This window comes from Rhinolophus sinicus, chromosome 3 (genome assembly GCF_057876585.1).
Source record: "Rhinolophus sinicus isolate RSI-liver-muscle chromosome 3, RSI-T2T, whole genome shotgun sequence".
Taxonomy (NCBI): domain Eukaryota; kingdom Metazoa; phylum Chordata; class Mammalia; order Chiroptera; family Rhinolophidae; genus Rhinolophus; species Rhinolophus sinicus.
The window spans coordinates 94203713-94223576 of NC_142503.1; the positions used below are offsets into that span (position 1 = coordinate 94203713).

General features: G+C 43.1%; 2 protein-coding genes and 1 long non-coding RNA gene across 5 annotated transcripts in view; 2 read left to right on the forward strand and 1 right to left on the reverse strand.

The window, feature by feature from the left end:
• LOC109460015 (general transcription factor II-I repeat domain-containing protein 2) overlaps window positions 1-19864 on the reverse strand; it is a 372825-nt gene that overhangs the window by 64880 nt on the left and 288081 nt on the right. Inside the window, exon 1 of one of the 2 annotated variants that reach the window (XM_019755013.3) lies at window positions 578-765. The exons of the other annotated variant lie outside the window; for it this stretch is intronic. The gene's annotated coding sequence lies outside the window, so the exon portion shown is untranslated. Of the gene's footprint in view, window positions 1-577; window positions 766-19864 lie in introns of those variants that run through there. 2 annotated transcript variants of the gene reach the window in all.
• LOC141570388 (uncharacterized) lies at window positions 7841-10369 on the forward strand. The gene is made up of 3 exons (XR_012494391.2): window positions 7841-8087; window positions 8770-8867; window positions 9250-10369. It is a non-coding gene; the product is annotated as an uncharacterized LOC141570388 (long non-coding RNA).
• RCC1L (RCC1 like) overlaps window positions 15721-19864 on the forward strand; it is a 38158-nt gene continuing 34014 nt past the window's right edge. Inside the window, exon 1 of one of the 2 annotated variants that reach the window (XM_074328447.2) lies at window positions 15721-15848. Coding sequence is in view for 1 of the 2 variants with exons in the window: in XM_019754991.3 (XP_019610550.3) it covers window positions 16289-16612 (324 nt within the window). In the remaining variant the exon portion in view is untranslated. Of the gene's footprint in view, window positions 15849-16224; window positions 16613-19864 lie in introns of those variants that run through there. The other variant, XM_019754991.3, reaches the window with a different exon arrangement.

Consider the following 19864-nt stretch of genomic DNA (forward strand, 5'->3'; position numbering starts at 1 on the left):
AGTTTGGACTGCAGTCCTAGGCCAGAAGCTCTGCTCAGGGCCTCAGAATTGGTTTTCTGCCAACAGGCCACAGGAGGCTGCACCGCTGACAAAACCCAAGCCACCGGCTACTGGGTAAGAAAGGTGAGGGGCATTGTTAGGGCGCCTCCCCGAGGAGCTGGGGGCAGTTACCAGGCAACTGCAGCGCCTCACCTAACCAATCAGACACTCCGCACACAGCGCGAGAGCCCCGCGCACGTCAGGCGGAGCGTGACCTCACCCGCACCGGACCCCAGAGAGCCCAGAGTCCCCAGCATCCTCCCATCGCCCCGCCCAGCCAATCAGAAAGGAGAAGGATGCGCGGTCCCTGCCTGCGACCGTTGCCCACACGGCCGGTTTCCCTGCCCCACCCCCACTCCTTGGGCCCTGCCCCCGGCAATCGGATTCTGGGGGCCGCTGAGCCGGCGAGGAAAGGGGCGCTTCCCTTCGTGCGCCTTGGTGGGAGGCGTCCCCAAGCCTCCCCTTCTCCAGGCCCGTGGGAGGAGAAAGTTCCAAGAAAAGCACCCGCGTTTAATGGCGGCGGGGGCGGGGTACGCACCTGAGGTCCCCGTTAGCGGGCAGCGACCGCCTGACCGCGGGGTCCGAGGGCTGGGCCACTAGGGAGCGGCCAAAGGCCGAGGGCAGCAGCCGGGACGGCGAAGAGGCGGGGGCGCGGCGTGTGGGCGGCGGCCTAGGCCCTGCTCCCCACTATCCCTCCTTTTTCTTTCTTTTCCCTTTTTTTTTTTTTTGGCTTCCTGGAAGGCAGCCTCAACTCGTGTGTCCGCAGCGCCCCAAGTGGGAGTTGCCGTTTCCGGTGCTATCTAAGTCAGTTCAGCTGCAGTTTGTTTGGAGGCTCTCAGTCCCGTTCTGCTGAAGGCCGGACAGGCTCATCCATCTCCAACCTTTGATGCGTGACTGGCATATGTCTGTTCTCATCCATAGACAAACGTGGATGTACTTTCTTGCTCTTATTGAATACACTTTTGCATGATTGCAATTTGTAGCTTTAGAGCCGTGAAGTCCCAACTCCAGTGACTGGTGAAATTGCCTTAAAGTCATCAAATTATAAACCAACAGCATGTCCTGACCTTTCTATGGGTCAGTGACGTAGCCAACCACTCATGAGCTGTCCATCAGATCATGGTGGCGTTTTATCAGTCAAATGATATAGTAGTGTTGCTTAAGTTGCAGTTACCTATCTATTTCAAATATGCCAAAAGAATAGGGTAATAGAAACCATTTACCCAGTGCTCAGACTTGAGACAATATGCCTTCATACAGAAATGTTACACAATTGAGGGCGCCGTTCTCATTCCCCTGTCTTTCCTTGACCAGCGGTCGCTGCTGTCTTGAAGTTAATATGTGGTCTGACACACATTTTCTTTTCCAAAAAGACAAAAGTGTCCCAAATTTGCTGACATTTTTCTTCAGGGGGCTATCAAACGTAAGCTTCCTAGCAGATGCTGTTTAAAAAATCTGTCCTTTCAAAATAAAGATAATTCAATTAGTTGAGAAAGTACCTGCTTTTTTGACATTTTTAAAAGAAAGTTTTGAAAATACTTCCATTCTGTTACAGTTGATTCTCTTTATTCAGAGGAGTTAATGTTCTATAAATTGTAGCAAATGCTGTGGGGACAGAGTCCCAGAGAGCAGTTTCCAGGCTCTTGGCCTTGCGGCCTCGTGTGGGGAGGTGCTGGCTCTGGGAGTGAGTGACCATCAATTGTGATTGGTTGGCCATCAGCTGTAACTGATGTAAGTATGGGGCTGCGTTGATTGGTTGGCTGGTTGGCAGGCAGAGAAGTGAATGGTGGGCTGCGGATCGTGTGGATCCTACTGCGTGTGTCTCGCCCAGCGTCCAGTGAGAATATAGTGGTGTGACTCCCCTACCTATGGCTCCGTGGGTGTTCCTTTTTGGCCTCACCATGTCCTGTGTTCTTATGTGGGGAGCGGGAACTGAGACCCCGCAGGCCACCCCACACGACTGCTGGCTTAGCAAGACTGAACCACTGCCCCCAGGGGAAAAACAAGGTTAGGTTTCTGCCAGCCTCTGGTCATTACATTTTGTGACCCTATACTACATATCCTTGTTTTGTGTGTGTTTTTGTTTAGACACCTTACTTAATATACATTGTTGATTCATTAATTGAACTCACAGCCAATAGCATTGTAACTCATGGCTAATGAAGCTTATCTAACAGGTGTTTTCTGCATAAGACATATCATAACCTGGTGCTTAGGAACGCTAGACAACACTTCAGCTCTATGCTTGAGGGGCATTTTAAACAGCAAAACCAACAAAAACCACATACAAAAAAATGTGAAGACTATAGCATTAAACAGACCAGGAAAAGGATACTTGTTTATAGTGCAATAGATGAAACAAAAGATGGTCGCTTTGTTTTACCGCAACTGGGAATGTGTGCAGCAGGCAACTCAAATTTTTTGCCACTCTCTACTTGTCCACAAAAGACCAGGGAAATCACTGTGAGTAGTGGTTCTGGGTTTACCTATAAATTTTAGTGAGTAGGTAAATTTACAAATACAAAATTTCTCTCTTATTCTTTCTTGAACCCATTCCAATTAACGCCCATCACTCCACTAAGACATTCCCCCCCCCCCAAGGTCACTGGTGACCTCTGAATTGCTAAATCCTATAGTCATTTTTCAGTCCATCAATTACTTGATCTATCAGCATTTTACATAACTAATCGCTGTTGACCTTCTAAGAAACCATATTTGGCTGTTGTTCTGCCTACTTTTCTGGGTATTGTCCTCAGTCTGTTGCAAGTCCTTCTTTATTTTTCCAACCTTTACGCAGAGCAGTAACTCAGGGTTTAGGGTTGGATCTCTTTCCTGTCTGCTCTCACTCCTTGGATGACCTCATCTAAACTTGGGACCTTGAATACCCCTGATATGATTATTACTCTCAAGTATGTATCTCCAGCCCAGACCCTTTACCCCAACACCAATCTATACTCTGCCTACTTTGAAATCTTCACTTGGAGGATAAACAGGCATCTCATGCATAACATACCCCACTCTCTCCCCAGTTCCTCCTGCAGTCTTCTTCCCTTTCTCAATTAACAAAACGCCATTCTTCCCAAGGATTTCTCAGGCCCAAACCTTAGAAATCCTTTATGACATCTGACAGTCATTGCTGAATATCACTAAGGTCACCTTTGAAGTGCTCCCCTTGGGAAGCTGTGCACTGATGCCAGCACCTAGTCTACCCTTCAAAGCAATTTTGGAACTCTTTCTGGAATGGCCATCAGAGCTGTCCGTCGTATTACCCTTGATGTCCTGAATGTCATCAAGATGTCTTCCTTTCAATATTTCCTTTATCTTCAGGTAAAGAAAGAAGTCATTGGGGGCCAGATCAGGTGAATAGGGAGGGTGTTCCAACACAGTTATTAGTTTACTGGCTAAAAACTCCCTCCCAGACAGTGCTGTGTGTGCTGGTGCATTGCGGTGATGCAAGAGCTCCTTTGAGACCATTTTTGCACATACCTTTCTCATGCCAAGATTTTCAGTTAAGATTTTCCTAACTGTTTCTCTATCAATGTTTTCTTGGTCTGCTATGCTTCTCAGCCGACAATTTTGATGCACAATTTGATGAATTTTTGCAATGTTTTCGTCAGTTCTGCTTGTTATTAACTGGCCTGATCTTTCTTCATCAGTGACGTGTTCTCTCCCATCAGAAAAACATTTAATCCATTTGTACACTGCCGTTTTCTTCATGGCATTATCCACATAAACTTGGACTAACATGTCCCTGATATCACTTGCGCTCTTGCCAAGTTTAACAAGAAACTTAATGTTTGTTCATTGCTTTAATTCGAGCTCAGACATTCTCGCGATGGCACACAAAAACACACAACAACCATAATGAACACCACTCAGCAAAGACACCACAACATATTGACACAAACACAGCTGTGAGACACTGATGTACCAAGATTATGAAACCTTACCAAGCTGTTTGTACAGTGCTGCCAATGTAAGTGCAAGGTGGTTGTCAGACCTCGTATATATTTAGATACACAAATACCACTGTGTTACAATTGCTGTGTAGGTTTGTAGCCTAGGAGCAATAGACTATAACATATAACCTAGGTGTGTAGTAGGCTAGCCCAACCATGTTTGTGTAAGTGCACTCGGTGATGTTCCCACAATGTAGAAATTGCCTAACAGCCCATTTCTCAGAAGGTCTCTCCATCATTAAGTGATGCATGAGTATATTTTCTTTGTGGTTACCATGGGGATTGCATTTCATTTAACATCTTAAAGTTATAACTCCAATTTGCATGTATACCAGCTTAACTTCAATAGAACACAAAACTCTGCTCCTCCAACTCTGTCCCCATCACTTTCGGTTGTTGAAGTCACGAAAATTACATCTTTACATATTCTGTGCCCAAAAGCACAATTTAATAATTCTTTTAAATGCATTACTCTCTTAAATTATGTAGAAAACAAGATTTGGAGTTACAAATCAAAGTTACAATAATACTAGCTTTTAGACTTTTTTTTTCTTTAAATGCATTAGTCTCTTAAATCATGTAGAAAATAAAATAAGCAGTTACAAACCATTGTTACAATAATACTAGCTTTTATAATTGTCTATTTATTTACCTTAATTGAGATCTTCAGTTCTCCATATGACTTCAAGTTACTGTCTAGTATCCTTCCATTTCAGGTTACAGGACTCACTTGAGCATTTCTTACAGGGCAGGTGTAGTGGTCACAAACTCCCTCCTCTTGTTTATTTTCAATAAGGGTGCCAAGACAATGCAACAGGGAAAGACAGTGTTTTCAACAAATGGTGCTGGGAAAACTGGATATCCACATGCAAAAGAAGAAAGTTGGACCCTTACCTTACAATATATACAAAAAGTAACACAAAATGAATCAAAGACATAAACATGGAGCTAAAACTACAAAATTCTTCAAGAAAACGGGAAAAGCTTCATGACATTGGATTTGGCATAGGTAAATTGGACTTCATCAAAGCAAAAACTTTATGCATCAAAGGACGCTTAACAGAGTGGAAAGGCTATCCATGGAATAGGAATATTTGCAAATCAAATATTTGATGAGGGGTTAATATCCAGACTATGTAAAAAACTCCTACCATGTTTCCCCCAAAATAAGACCTAGCTGGACAACCAGCTCTAATGCGTCTTTTGGAGCAAAAGACCGGGTATAATATAATATAATATAATACCCGGTCTTACATAGTATAAGCTAGGTCCGGCTAGGTCTTATTTTCAGGGAAACATGGTATAACTCAACAACAACATCAACACACAATCCAATTCAAAAATGGGCAAGAAAATTGAATAGCCCTTTCTCAAAGGAAGGCATGCAAATGGCCAACAGCCACATGGCAAGATGCACAATGTTGTTAGTCATTAGGGAAATGCAAATCAAAACCACAATGAAATATCACTTCACACCCATTAGAACATTTATTCTTTCTCCCCCTTCCCCCTCCCCCTTCCCCCACCTCAACTCCGAGTCAAGCCGTTGTTCTCAGTCTAGTTGTGGAGATCACAGCTCACTGGCCCATGTTGGCATTATGAGCATTGCGCTCTACCCCGCTGAGCTAGTTGGTCGCCGGCCACTGGCTGGCTGCTCACGACCGCTCACAGCAGATCACGGCATCTCTCACTGGCTGCCAGCCACTCACTCTGGCTGCCCACCACTCACGGGCAGCACATGGCAGCTTACCGCAGCTCAGCTCCAGGTTGAGCCGTTTGTTCTCAATCTAGCTGTAGAGGGCGCAGCTCACTGGCCCATGTGGGAATCCAACCAGCAACCTTGGTGTTAGGAGCACAGCCCTCCAATCACCTGAGCCACCCGGCCGCCCCAGGACATTTATTCTTAAAAAAACAAAAAAAAAAAAACACAAAAAACTGAAACCCAGAAAATAACATGTTGGTGAGAATGTGGAGATGTTGGAACTACGTGCATTGCTGGTGGGGACGTAAAGTAGTATAGCTACTGTGGAGACCATTTTGGTAGTTCCTAAAAAAGCTAAACATAGAATTACAAAAATTCGACTCCTAGGTATATAGCGAAAACTACTGAAAGCAGAGACTCAGATACTTCTACACCAATGTTCATTGCAGAATTATTCACAATAGCCAAAGGTGGAAATAACCCAAGTGTCCATGAACATGTGAATGGATGAACAAAATGTGGTGTATACATATGGTGGAGTAGCATTAAGCCATAAAAAGAAATTGAGTTCTGATAAATGCTACCACATGATGAACCTTGAAGATACTACGCTAATTAAAATAATCTGGACACAAAGGACAAATCTGATTTCACTTACATGAGGTACTTAGAATAGGTGAATTCATAAAGACAGAAAGTAGATTACAGGCTACCTGCAGCTGGGTGGAAGGAAGAATGGGCATTTATTGCTTAATGATTACAAAGTCTCTGTTAGGGGTCATGAAAAAGTTTTGCATATGGAAGTAGTAATGGTTGCATAACATTGTGAGTATACATAACGCCACTGAATCATACATTGAAAAACTGTTACAGTGATAAATTTTGTCTGACAATGAAGTTCGTGAACTTGTTGCAATGATGTTGCTAATCTTTTTTTTTTTTAATTAAAGTTCATTGGGGTGACAATTGTTAGTAAAGTTACATAGATTTCAGGTGTACAATTCTGTATTACATTATCTATAAATCCCATTGTGTGTTCACCACCCAGAGTCAGTTCTCCTTCCATCACCATATATTTGATCTCCTTTACCCTCATCTACCACCCCCCTCCCCCCGTACCCTCTGGTAACCACTAAACTATTGTCTGTGTCTATGAGTTTTTGTTTCTCATTTGTTTGTCTTATTCTTTTGTTGTTTTTGGTTTATATACCACATATAAGTGAAATTATATGGGTCTCTGCTTTTTCTGTCTGACTTATTTCACTTAGCATTATAATCTCAAGACCCATCCATGTTGTCACAAATGGTCCTATTTCATCTTTTCTTACCGCCGAATAGTATTTCATTGTGTACATATGCCACAGCTTCTTTATCCATTCATCTATGGAAGGACATTTTGGTTGTTTCCATGTCTTGGCCACCGTAAATAAAGCTGCAATGAACATTGGAGCACACATGTCTTTATGGATAAATGTTTTCAGATTTTTTGGGTAGATACCCAGGAGAGGGATTGTTGGGTCATATGGTAATTCTATTCATAGTTTTTGAGGAATCTCCACACTGCCTTCCATAGGGGCTGCACCAGTCTGCATTCCCACCAACGGTGTATGAGGGTTCCTTTTTCTCCACAGCCTCTCCAACACTTGTTACTATTTGTCTTGTTGATGATAGCCATTCTGACCAGGGTGAGGTGATATCTCATTGTGGTTTTCATTTGCATTTCTCTGATGATTAGTGATGTTGAGCATTTTTTCATATGTCTATTTGCCATTTGTATGTCCTCTTTGGAGAAATGTCTCTTCAGGTCCTCTGCCCGTTTTTCAATTGGGTTGTTTGATTTTTGTTGTTGAGTTACATAAGTTCCTTGTATATTTTTTATATTAGCCCCTTATCAGAGGCACTGTTTGCAAAAGCTAACCTTTTTTTTTTATAGCAGAGGATTATTCATTATGAATCTGTACCAACTGGACAAACAGTTAACAAAGTTGACTGTTTGGAAGCGCTGAAAAGGCTGCATGATAAAGCTAGATGACCTGAACTTTTGCCAACAATTCATGGCTCTGGCATCACGACAATGCACCAGCTCACACGGCACTGTCTGGGAGGGAGTTTTTAGCCAGTAAACAAATAACTGTATTGGAACACCCTCTCTATTCACCTGATCTGGCCCCCAGTGACTTCTTTCTTTACCCGAAGATAAAGGAAATATTGAAAGGAAGACATTTTGATGACATTCAGGACATCAAGTGTAATATGACGACAGCTCTGATGGCCATTCCAGAAAGAGTTCCAAAATTGCTTTGAAGGGTGGACTAGGTGCTGGCGTCGGTGCATAGCTTCCCAAGGGGAGTGCTTCGAAGGTGACCATGGTGATATTCAGCAATGAGGTATGTAGCACTTTTTCTAGGATGAGTTTGTGAACTTAATTGTCTGACCTTGTATTTTACCACAATAAAATTTTTTTTTAAAGTTGAAAACACTCCCACTATATGATGCAGCCATCCCAGGTATTTACCCAAGATAAGAGTAATATACAGAGGGTGCCAAAAAAAAAAAAGTATACACAGTTTAAGAAAGGAAAACACTGTATTAGAATTGTAATACTCAATATATACCGATAGCAAAAGATGAATGAATACAAGTCACATTTGACTTCTGCAATTACAAGAGGTGCTCAAAGTGGTTACCATCAGCGTAATTTTAATACAGCTTTTTCCTTTCTTAGAATGTGTATACATTTTTTTGGCACCCTCTGTATATCAGTACAAAGACTTGTACATGAATATTCACAGCAGCTTTATTCATAATATTTGATGCAGAAAACAAGCCACAGATTCAATCAACAGGTGAATCAAACAAATCATGGTATGTCCATATAATGGAGTGGTACTCAGCAATAAAAAAGAATGAATTCTGGGTGCATGCAAAAACATGGATTAATTTCCAAAATCATCATGCTGAGTCAAAGAAGCCAGACATAACAGAGTCCATATTTTATGATTACACACACATATTATTCTAGAAAGTGCAAACTATTTCACAGTGGCGGAAAACATATCAATTTCTTAGCTCCAGAGATGAAGAAAGGAATTGGCTACAAAAGACACGAGGATGCTTTACAGGGGATGGAATTATGCTGTATTTCGATTGTGGTGATGCTCAAACAGGTAAATACATTACACATTTTTCAAAGTTTATCACATTGTACTGTTTAAATGAGTGCAGTTTATTATAAATTATACCCCCATGCTGATTTTAAAAATCAGCCCCTCACATTTCTGTATTATAAAATGTTAAAACTACTTTAAATTATGCATGTATGGTCACTGTTCTTGCTAAAATCATCTTACTACTGCTATTTTCCAACCACTGTGATTTTTAATGACAGTAAATGGCTTACAAAACAAAATAAGACATATCATTTTTTATTTAATCTTTATCTCATTATTTAAATAATTTCTTTGTATGTCTTATACACTATATATTACTATAATAATGTGTGTAAATAAGTGGTATATATTTTTTCATGTTCACATATTTTACCCATAGGGATGTGTAATCCAAATCATTTGGAGACTACTGTCCTAAAAAGTTGGAAGATTCTGTTCTTGGAAAACTGAAAGAAGAATTTATCTACAAGCAGAGGTCTAAATTCATTCAAGTAGGTGACTGAAATAGAAGATTCCAGATTGTAAAAAATGTCATTTCCTACTTAATTTCTCTCAATTAGCTCATGAATTTAATGCAACTCCAATAAATCCCCAGTGGGATTTTTAAATGCAACTGACAAGATGATTTTAAAATTTATATGAAAGTAAATGTTATGAGTAGCAAAGGTAATTTTGTGAAAGAGCAAAGAAGAGAGACTTGATTGAGTAAAAATCAGAGCATATGACAAAGCTGTAGTAGCTTAAACCTTGTCATATTGGTTCAAGAATAAATCAATAGAAACAAAGAATTTCCAGAAATTTTATGGAAATTTATCGTATGTTATAAATGGCAGTTCAAATCTTCAAATAAAGATTGTTAATAGCCAATAAATTATTTTCGTACAGGTATCTGTTTGAAACTAGAGAATTTCGGCTACTCCAAGTTAACAAATTAGACCATCTACAGGAAAATGTCCTTACAGGCGGTGGGAACATTTAGCTTGGCTAACATTAGCAGACATTTTAATAAACTGGGGTAGCTGATATTTGGACAAAAATGCACGTACTGTATTTGCCAGCAGACAACCCATATATAAAACCAACCAGGTTTTGACAGTAAAATATAAAAGCCCAGTTGTGACTATCAGCCCAACCCTCCAGCAGAGGAAACCGGCTTGTAGGCTTTTATCCTGTTTCTCGGTTAGCAGGAGCTACATCGACAGGCAAGCATCACCACCTAGTGTCTGGGCTCACATCGCAGAGCTCGTCGCGGCAGCCTTTTGTGTCCCAAATCTCAAACCAACAGTTCTGTATTTTGGATAGCCCTTACAAGTAAAATGTTTTAGAAATTTGAGAGAACCACGTAGGGTTATACATTTAGTTCTGCCAAGTAAAGATTTTTTAAAAGCCTACCATCTACCAGCATTGCCAGTTTGTAAAAGAACAGATATTTAAAACCAAAAACTCAGAGAGGCCATACACTTAGATAAAGGGACAGTCCTGCTTATAAAAGAACAGTTGAAAATTGTATATGCATTTCATAAATACATAAATATCTCCTAATTATGTTAATAATTGTCATCATTGGTTCATTTTATGTGTCAACTCAACTGGGCCACAGGATAGATGTGCGGATAGTGGTTAAAAAATTATTTCTGAGTTGGTCTGTGAAGGTGCTTCTGGAAGAGATTGGCATTTGAACTGGTGGATTGAGTACAGAAAACTACCCTCCCGCTGAACAAAAAGGCAGGAGTAGATTGAATTCTCTCTCTCTCTCTCTCTCTCTCTCTCTCTCTCTCTCTCTCTCTCTCCCCTTCTCTCTGCCTGACTGAGCTGCAACATTGCTCTTCTCCTGCCCTCGGACTGGGGCTTCCTCCTTTTGTGCTGCTGGTTCTCAGGCCTTTGAACTCGGACTAGAAACCCACCACTTGCTTTCTGAGTCTCCAGCTTGCAGACAGTAAACAATGAAATTCCCATTTCACCTACTGGTTCTGTTTCTCTGGAGAACTCTAATACAATAATATTTGCATAATTCTCCTGTATGTCTCAACTTGATCAATAAAAGCAGAGCTGGAGACAAAGACGTGTACACAGATACTTAATTTGCGAGCATTAGTGAGTAATCCGGTCCTTCCCATATAGAGGAAGGCAAACTGCCTTTCATCCTCTTTACCACCAGGATTGAAAAGAACCCATTCACCACATCAGGATCCCTAGGAAGTTCCGGAAGCTGTGTTGATCTGTTCCAGTAAAATACTGCTCCTGACACAGCAGCTACAAGTATGATTGGGCTGTGCACTTAGCTAAGTTTATAGTAGTTTAGTTATAAACTGGCTTTTACAGGAGCCAAACACGTGCACTGAGTGGGAATTTGATGGGCCTCACTACTCCTGAATCCTTACATCTTTGAAGATGGTGCTCAGGTCCGCATTTCTACCTGGAATGCAGTATGTTTTCTGACTTAATACTCGCCGGGTCCAGGTAGGGTAAGGGAACCAATGGGAGCTCTTCAGTATGGCCTTCCCAACCGTGTCCTCGGGAACCAGGGATGTTTTAACAGGGTGATGCCTGGACACATTTGACTCTCATGAGACATAATTATGCCCTCCACAAGCCCCAACTCCAACTGGGGGCCTTGTTGGTGTTTCAATTTCTAGGGCGTCAGTGTCAACTCAGACCTGCACCCAGCTCTTGGATGACCTGGTTATTCTCATTCTCCAACGTCTAGTTAACCATGGTAAGTAACCACAGGTTCCTTTGGGAAGTGATAAGGAGAATATTTATTGACTCTGTTTGTGGTGGCTCTGCAGGGTCCTTCCTCAAGTGGATCCAGCCGCCCCGCACAATTGCTGGACTCTGGTCTGAGAATTGGTCAGAAACTGAAACTGGGTGGGGCGTTAATTTTCCATTGTGCTAACCATTGTCAGTCTCCTGCTCACCAAGTTTTTCCCAGTTATACTCATCCAGGAAGCACCCTACTGTCTGCCCTTCCATCTCATCCCTCGGAACACTGTGGTCAGATAGCCAATGCCACAGTCTCTGGTGTCAGTGCACGATTGTTGCCGTGCTTCCTGTTTGACCACGTCCATCCACCTTGCCTCTGATGCTGGAGTCCAGCCACCTGGCTCTGCTGTTCTGGAACCCTACCATCTACTTTGGGAGTCTAGTTTCTGGCAGAGTAGCATCTAGTACTGTCACCCTAGCCTCGTCACGCTGAGCTTCTCAAAGATGCTACAGCTTCCTCACCAGGGCATTTCTTATTGCCTTAGTGAAGGAAGAGTCCCCTGGACTGGTTGAAGGTTGCTTCTAGGATGTTAATTCCTTCTCCCTTCCAAGTTGCATGTATGTGTGGGCCCCAGGGACTCCTTTCTGTGTCTCCGAGGTGTCCGTGGAGATTTTTTGGTGGAAGTTATAGAATGATTGATATGCACTTGGGACAGAAAGCTTGAAAAGAGTCAAAGCCTTTGTGGAACTGTACCTCCCCGTGACAGAGATATTGCCCATCAGGCTGGGGCAAATGATCAAGGCTACTGGACTGCCTACTCCAACACAATTCTCTAGATTCAGAAATTTAGGTAAAATCCCCAAACTTTACAATGGCCAAAAGGCGATCTTGCCTCCATCTTCCCAACCTCGTCTCCTACCTCTCTCCACTTCCTCACTCAGTTCCAACTATCCTGCCCTCTTGTGTGTGTGTGTGTTGGGGGTGGGAGGAGGTCCCAAACACTCTTCAGATGTGGTCAGTTAGCATTTAATCAGAAGAACCACACACTAGAGTCAGCCTTCTCTCTTTCCATCAACATTGGAGGGTTTGCTAATTAGCTTAATGAGTGTTAGAAATGGGTTTGGCGAAATTAATGGCTTCTTAATTGGTGTGTCAGTGGGGGTCCAATGAGGAGATAGAAACCATCCAGTGATTTGAATAGGGAAAGTTTAATATAAAGACTTAATCATGATAACAAGGGATTGTAGCAAAAGGGATTGTCTGGTAAGAAGAACTCTCAAGAATACAGAAATAGTAGACATTAGGAGCAGCCCCACTCCTTAGGCTGAAATAGGGCACCCCAGAAAGAGGCCACCCCCAGAGCTGAGACCTTGTTGGAAAAGGCACAACCATGGCTCCCAGATGGTAGGGGTCACTCTCATGCTGTGCACTGGGGAACTTTGCAGAGATCCATCCATTGGTGGCCAAGGAAAGTCTTCCATGGGAGGCCTCCTAGGAGGCACTCTGCTATGACATTGTCCGAGGTGGCCGCTCTGTGCTGCTGGCCATCAACTGCTGCAAGAGCTGGCTGCTAGGAGGCCATTCATGCACCTGAAACCAGGAAGGAAGGCCTCTTTCTCCTGCTATGTCTCTCCAGGAAAAATATTTAAAGGGCCCATCTTCATTTTCCCAAAGCAGTCAATGAAGAGTAGATTTATTGCTGAGAGGCAATAAACTGATACTTGACATAACTGGCGTTGGAGGATGTGAGAAATGGGCTTTCATTTGTGAAATTAGTGGTAGTCAAGACTTGGGAAGCAGATTTTTGAGCTATTCTCTCCTTTGTATACACGGGATGTGAGGATCCAGTGAGGCCTTTACTTTTTTTTTTTTAAAGTTTTTTTTTTTTTTTAATTGGGGAAGGGAAACAGGACTTTATTGGGGAGCAGTGTGTACTTCCAGGCCTTTTTTCCAAGTCAAGTTATTGTCCTTTCAATCTTAGTTGTGGAGGGTGCCGTTCAGCTTCAAGTTGCCATCCTTTCAGTCTTAGTTGTGGAGGGCGCAGCTCAGCTCCAGGTCCAGTTGTCGTTTCTAGTTGCAGGGGTCACAGCCCACCATCCCTTGTGGGAGTTAAACCGGCAACCTTGTGGTTGAGGACGCACTCCAACCAACTGAGCCATCTGGGAGGCACCTCAGCTCAAGATGCCGTGTTCAATCTTAGTTGCAGGGGGCGCAGCCCACCATCCCTTGCGGGACACGAGGAGTTGAACAGGCAACCTTGTGGTTGAGAGCCCACTGACCCATGTGGGAATCGAACCGGCAGCCTTCGGAGTTAGGAGCATGGAGCTCTAACTGCCTGAGCCACAGGGCCGGCCGAGGCCTTTACTTTTAAGAGATGTTACCTGAGGTTTTGATTTCCAAGTGGTTCTGCCAAGTCTAATGCCAACTCCTGTTAAAAGGGAAACAAAATTCTGTGTCTGGAATGTTCTATTTGCCTTGAGAAAAACTTTCATGCACCAGGCTGGTAGGTGCATCTAAAAGGACAGAGAGCTGGGACTCTCTTAAACTTACAGAATAGGTTTTATGGATCATTTGATCCCTGCTTCCTAGTGAATGTTTTTAAGTAAATGTCTGTTTGTGTGACAAAATTTGGCTTTCATTATAACCTAGTAATGAGGTTGTGGGGCTTAGCAAACCATGACCAAGGCAAAGTTTTTGGTGGCTATCATCATCTACGAAAAATAAGCTAAGAGTTGCACAGCACTGTTTTGTGTTAGCTTCCGTGGCTTGGGTCAGTTAGCAGCACCCAGGCAGTCTGTCACTTCTGGGCCTTTGTACACTCTACCAGGATATCTAATGGCTCACTAATTTTTCTGTGCTTTGGCTCAAATATTTCCTTATGTGTTAGTTTGTGTTCTCTGAGAGGTAGACACCCAGACAGAATTCAATGGGCAAGGATTTTATTATGAGAAATGCCTCTGTAAAAGAAAACAGGGGTGGGAGGAGCCTGGGAAACCTGGGACAGCCATTAGGCCATGACACAAGTCTGAACCTAAGTGAGGGAGAGAGGGGGGAGGCTGGGTAAAAGTCCTAGAGTACCATATAGCCCAAGGAAGTCCACTGGGGAATCCTCCAGCCAAAGCTGACCATCAGAGGAGCCCATGCTGCCCAGGAACATCTCTGCCTGAGTGTGTATTCCTGCCTTGCTCTGTCATTGGAGCAGTCCAAGGGAAGCATGACCTCAGTATAAACAGAGGATAGATTTCACAGCCCAGCAGACTGCTGACCTCATAGCTTTGGTTAATTACGTTCCCTGTAGTTGGAGGCCTTTGAGGAGCAGTCTCATGGTTACCACATCTTATCAGTCAGCTTTCCCTGACACCCTCCATAAAACAGCCCCACACAATGATTAAACATCAACCACATTTCTCCACGGACTATAAAAACATGGTTCACAGACTGGATACAAGGCACATTCCAGAACAACAAAGTAAACTGAACTGGTCTTGGGAGTACTTTAAAACTGGATTGGTTCTAGGTATCAGACAATATAAAGAAAATGAGAGAAAAGGAAGCAAGGGAGGGAAAAAAGAACTAGTTTGCCCTCAGCATTTGGGACTAGTATATACGTGGGAATGCTTTCACGGATCATAATGGGCTGCAAGAGATCCTACAGGCCCTAAAGTCAAAACATCTCATTCATTTTCAAAAATTCATTTCAGGTCTTGATTTTTTTTTTTTTTTTTAACCTCTTTATTTTGGAGATGAGACCCACAGAAAAGAGACAACTTCCAATACCATGTAGCAAGCCATTAGCAGAGAGCCGGGACTAGAACCCAGGTCCCTAGACTCCTGGGTCATTCATTCATGAGGGTGTCCCTTGCTCCTTGCTGCATGCTGAACTCCAGTACACGGTTGGTGAGGACAATCTGAATAAACTGAAGTTGCTGCCTTCATGGAATTTCAAAGAAGATGCTCGAGTTGTATCTTAGAAGATAAGTAGGAGTTTGCCAGACATCTGCAGGAGGGCGGTGCGAAAGGCATTTGAGGCACTGTGTGCAAAGTAGGGAGGCCTGAAACAGCACCGGGATTCAGAAATCACGACCAGACTCAAGTGGAGTGACAGCTGAGGGGCGAGGTGACGCTGGGGAAGATGCACTGAAGACCGCAGGGAAATAGCTGCGGGGTTTTAGGCAGCGAATGACAATAGTAAGAGCGATACACTCTATCTCACTACGGCAGGAGCACGGACTGAGTGGCCTGGTAGCTCATGGGAGCAGGAACGGTGCAACCAGGTAAAGAAACGACGAGGGACAGTGGCAAAGGGGGTAAAATAGGGCGGGGGAGGGCACTACACTGGAGTTGCGCAGAGTGGGCAACCACTTAGGTTTTACCCCTGCTATTGCTAAGAAGCGAAGGGCCTGGCAAAACATAAAAGCGCCAGCGCCTGCCGTGTCAGGGAAACTGCTCAGCAATTGTGCGTTACGCGGGGAGGGGAGAGTTGAGGGCGTCTTCTAGAGCTCGGAAAAGATCGCGCACAAGGAGGGCAACGCCAGACCGGGGCCTCCACAGCCGGACTCTCCGGATCAGGGCACCTGGCTCCGCCTTTGGCTGCCCTCAGCACCTCTGCCTTCAGCCAGGAGTGAACATGATCGCGGACTCTTCCGCCGGGGCGTGGGGTCAAGGGTTACGAAAGATGGCGGCGCCCAGGAGCCGCTGAGGCGTGAAGCTGAGGATGGCACTGGTGGCGCTGGCGGCAGGGGCTCGGCTGGGGCGCCGTCTGCGCGGGCCGAGGCCAGGGCGCGGGCACTGGACGGCGGCCGGGCGCTCCCGGAGCCGGCGCGAGGCGGCGGAGGCCGAGGCGGAGGCGCCCGTGTTCCAGTACGTGGGCGAGCGCGCGGCCCGCGTGGACCGCATCTTCGTGTGGGGCTTCAGCTTCTCGGGAGCGCTGGGCGTGCCCACCTTCGTGCTGCCCAGCTCCGCGCCCCAGCCCCGCGCCGGCTCGCGGCCGCGCCGCAGGATCCAGCCCGTGCCTTACCGCTTGGACCTGGACCAAAAGGTGCGGGCCGCGGCCCTCTTCTAAGCCCTGTGCGTAGCACTCGGCCCCTTTTGATAAGTTGGATGGGCAGACTTGGGGGAGGACGACCTTCGAGCGCGCTGCAGGCCCAGAAGGGGAAGGCATTAGTGATGCTGCCAACCTTTACCGAGCGGCTGACACGTGTCGGGTGTTGTGTCCCGCTCGTGTCATTCGCACATCACCCTGCGAGTTGTGGTTGTCACCACAGTTACAGAGCAGGAAAGGGAAACTCAGGGTTAAGCCCCAGGCCCCAGGTCCCGTAGCTGGTAGGTGCACATACGGTGGGACTCGCAGTCGGGCCAGTGTGATTCCAGAAGTTCGGTTGTTAGGAAAGGCGACTTCAGAAGGTCAGAGAAAAGGTGGGCGGGCTGGAGTTTGTGAACAGCTCCGAAAGGACATGTTGGCTGGAGCAGTAACAGGAAGGAGCGAGGAAGGAGGCGCGCTCTAAACACACTAGAATGGTTGCAACAGGAGGCCGCAGACTTGACTCAGATTTGAAAAGATCAGAGCAAAGGACAGCCACGGGAGGCGGCTTATCTCCGAAGCCAACACCCAGAAGAGCAAAAATGGATGCTTAGGGATAGGTTGTTGCTTGGAGATGGTTGTGGAAACTTGGGTGGGTGATGGAGAAGCGCATTTGACCACTTTGGCTTCTGACTTCTCTGTCAGGCACAACAAGTGATCTTTTAACTGAAAAGGGGAGACCAAGAGAAATAGGGAATGTAAGTTCTGGATGAATGAAAAGTTGGGTTTTTGACTTCTTAATATTGGGTTGTAAGAATTATTAATATATTCTGGTTATTCTCGGTTATTGGAATAGCACTACAATAAACGGGTGCATATATTTTTTTGAATTAGCGTTTTGGATTTCTCTGGATGGATACCTAAGAATGGAATTGCTGGGTCATAAGGTAGTTCCATTTCCAGTTTTTTGTTATACCTCCACACAGATATCCATAGTGGCCACAACAATCTGCAATCCCGCCAACAGTGCACAAGGGTTCCCTTTTCTCCACATCCTCGCCAGCGCTTGTTTGTTGGTTTATTGATGATAGCCATGACTGGGGTGAGGTGGTATCTCATTGTGGTTTTTATTTGCATTTCTCTAATGATTAGTGAGATTAAGCATTTTATCATATGTCTATTGGCCATCTGTATGACCTCTTTAGAAAAACGTCTCTTCATGTCCTCTGCCGTTATTTAAATTGGGTTGTTTGTTTTTTGGTGTTGAGTTGAATGATTTTTGTTTATTTATAAATTTTGGATATTAATCCCTTATCAGATGTATTGTTGACAAAAATCTCCCATTTAGTTGGATGGCTTTTTGTTTTATTGATGGTTTCCTTTGCTGTGAAAAAACTTTATAGTTTGACATAATCCCATATATTTATTTTTCCTTTTACTTCCTTTGCTTGAGGGGATATATCAGTAAAAATATTACTAAGGCTAATGTCTGCAAATTTACTTCCTATATTTTTTTCTAGGAGTTTTATGGTTTCGGATCTTACAGTTAAGTCTTTAATCCATTTTGAGTTTGTTCTTGGATATGGTTTAAGGAGGTGGTCCACCTTCATTTTTTTTCATGTGTCTGTCCTGTTTTCCCAGCACCATTTATTGAATAGACTTTCTTTACCCCAATGTAAATTCTTGCTTCCGTTGTCATAGATTAAATGACCATATAGGTATGGATTTATTTCTGGGCTCTTTATTCTGTTCCATAGATCTTTGTGTCTGTTTTCATGCGAGCACCATGCTGTTTTGATTACTATGGCCTTGTAGTATGATTTGATGTCAGGTATCATAATACCTCTTACTTTGTTCTTATTTCTCAAGATTGCTGTGGCTATTCAGGGTTTTTTATGGTTCCATATAAATTTTAGGATTATATGTTCTATTACTGTGAAAAATGTCCTTGGTAGTTTGATAGGAATTGCATTGAATTTGTATATTGCCTTAGGCAGTATGGACATTTTAATTATATTGATTCTTCCTATCCATGAACGTGGTATGTGTTTCCCTTTGTTTGGATTTTCTTTAATTTCTCTCTTCAGTGTCTTATAATTTTCTGAGTACAGGCCTTTGCTTCTTTGGTTAAATTTATTCCTAAGTATTTTATAATTTTTGACTCAATTGTAAATGGAATTCTTTTCTTAATTTCTCCTTCTGATAGTTTATTATTAGTTATACAATTGCAGCTGATTTCTGAATATTAATTTTGTATCCTGCTACTTTACTAAATTCATTTATCAGTTTTAATAATTTTTTGATGGAGTCTTTGGGGTTCTCTATATATAGTATCATGTCACCTGCATATAATGACAATTTTACTTCCTCCTTACCGATTTGGATGCCTTTTATTTCTTTTTCTTGTCTGATTGCTGTGGCTAGAACTTCCAGCACTATGTTGAATAAAAGTGGTGAAAGTGGGCAACCTCGCCTCGTTCCTGATCTGAAGGGGAATGGTTTTTGCTTTTCCCCATTGAGTATGATGTTAGCTGTGGGTTTTTCATATGTGGCCTTTTATTATGTTGAGATATGATCCCTCTATTCCCAGTTTGCTAAGAGATTTAACATAAATGGCTGCTGGATTATGTCAAATGTTTTTTCTGCATCTATTGATATTACCATATGATTTTTATTTATTAATTCTTTTTTGAGTGTTTGGTAGAATTCACCTGTGAAGCCATCTAGTCCTGGACTTTAGTTTGTTGGGAGCTTGTTACTGAGTCACTTTCATTGGTAGTAATCGGTCAGTTCAGATTTTCTGTTTCTTCTTGATCAGTTTTGGAAGTTTGTATGTTTCTAGGAATTTATCCATGTCTTCCAGATTGTCCAATTTGTTGGCAAATAATTACTCATAGTATTTTCTTTAATTTTTTTTTTGTATTTCTGTGGTGTCCATTGTCACGTCTCTTTCATTTCTGATTTTATTTTTATTTGGGTCCTCTCTTTTTTTGGATGAGTCTGTTATTAAACACTTTTGTTTATCTTTTCTTCTGTTTCTTCTTGAGTCAACTTTGATAATTTGTGTCTTTCTAGGAATTTGTTCATTTTATGTCAGTTGGTATAAAGTTGTTTATAGTGTTCACTTACAATTTACAATTTTCACTTCTGATTTTGGTAATTTGTATCTTCTCTTTTTTTTTTGGTTGGTCAGTGTAGCTACATATTTGTTAATTTTTTAAAAGAACCAACATTTGGTTTAATTAATTTCCTTTGTGTTTTCTGTTTCAT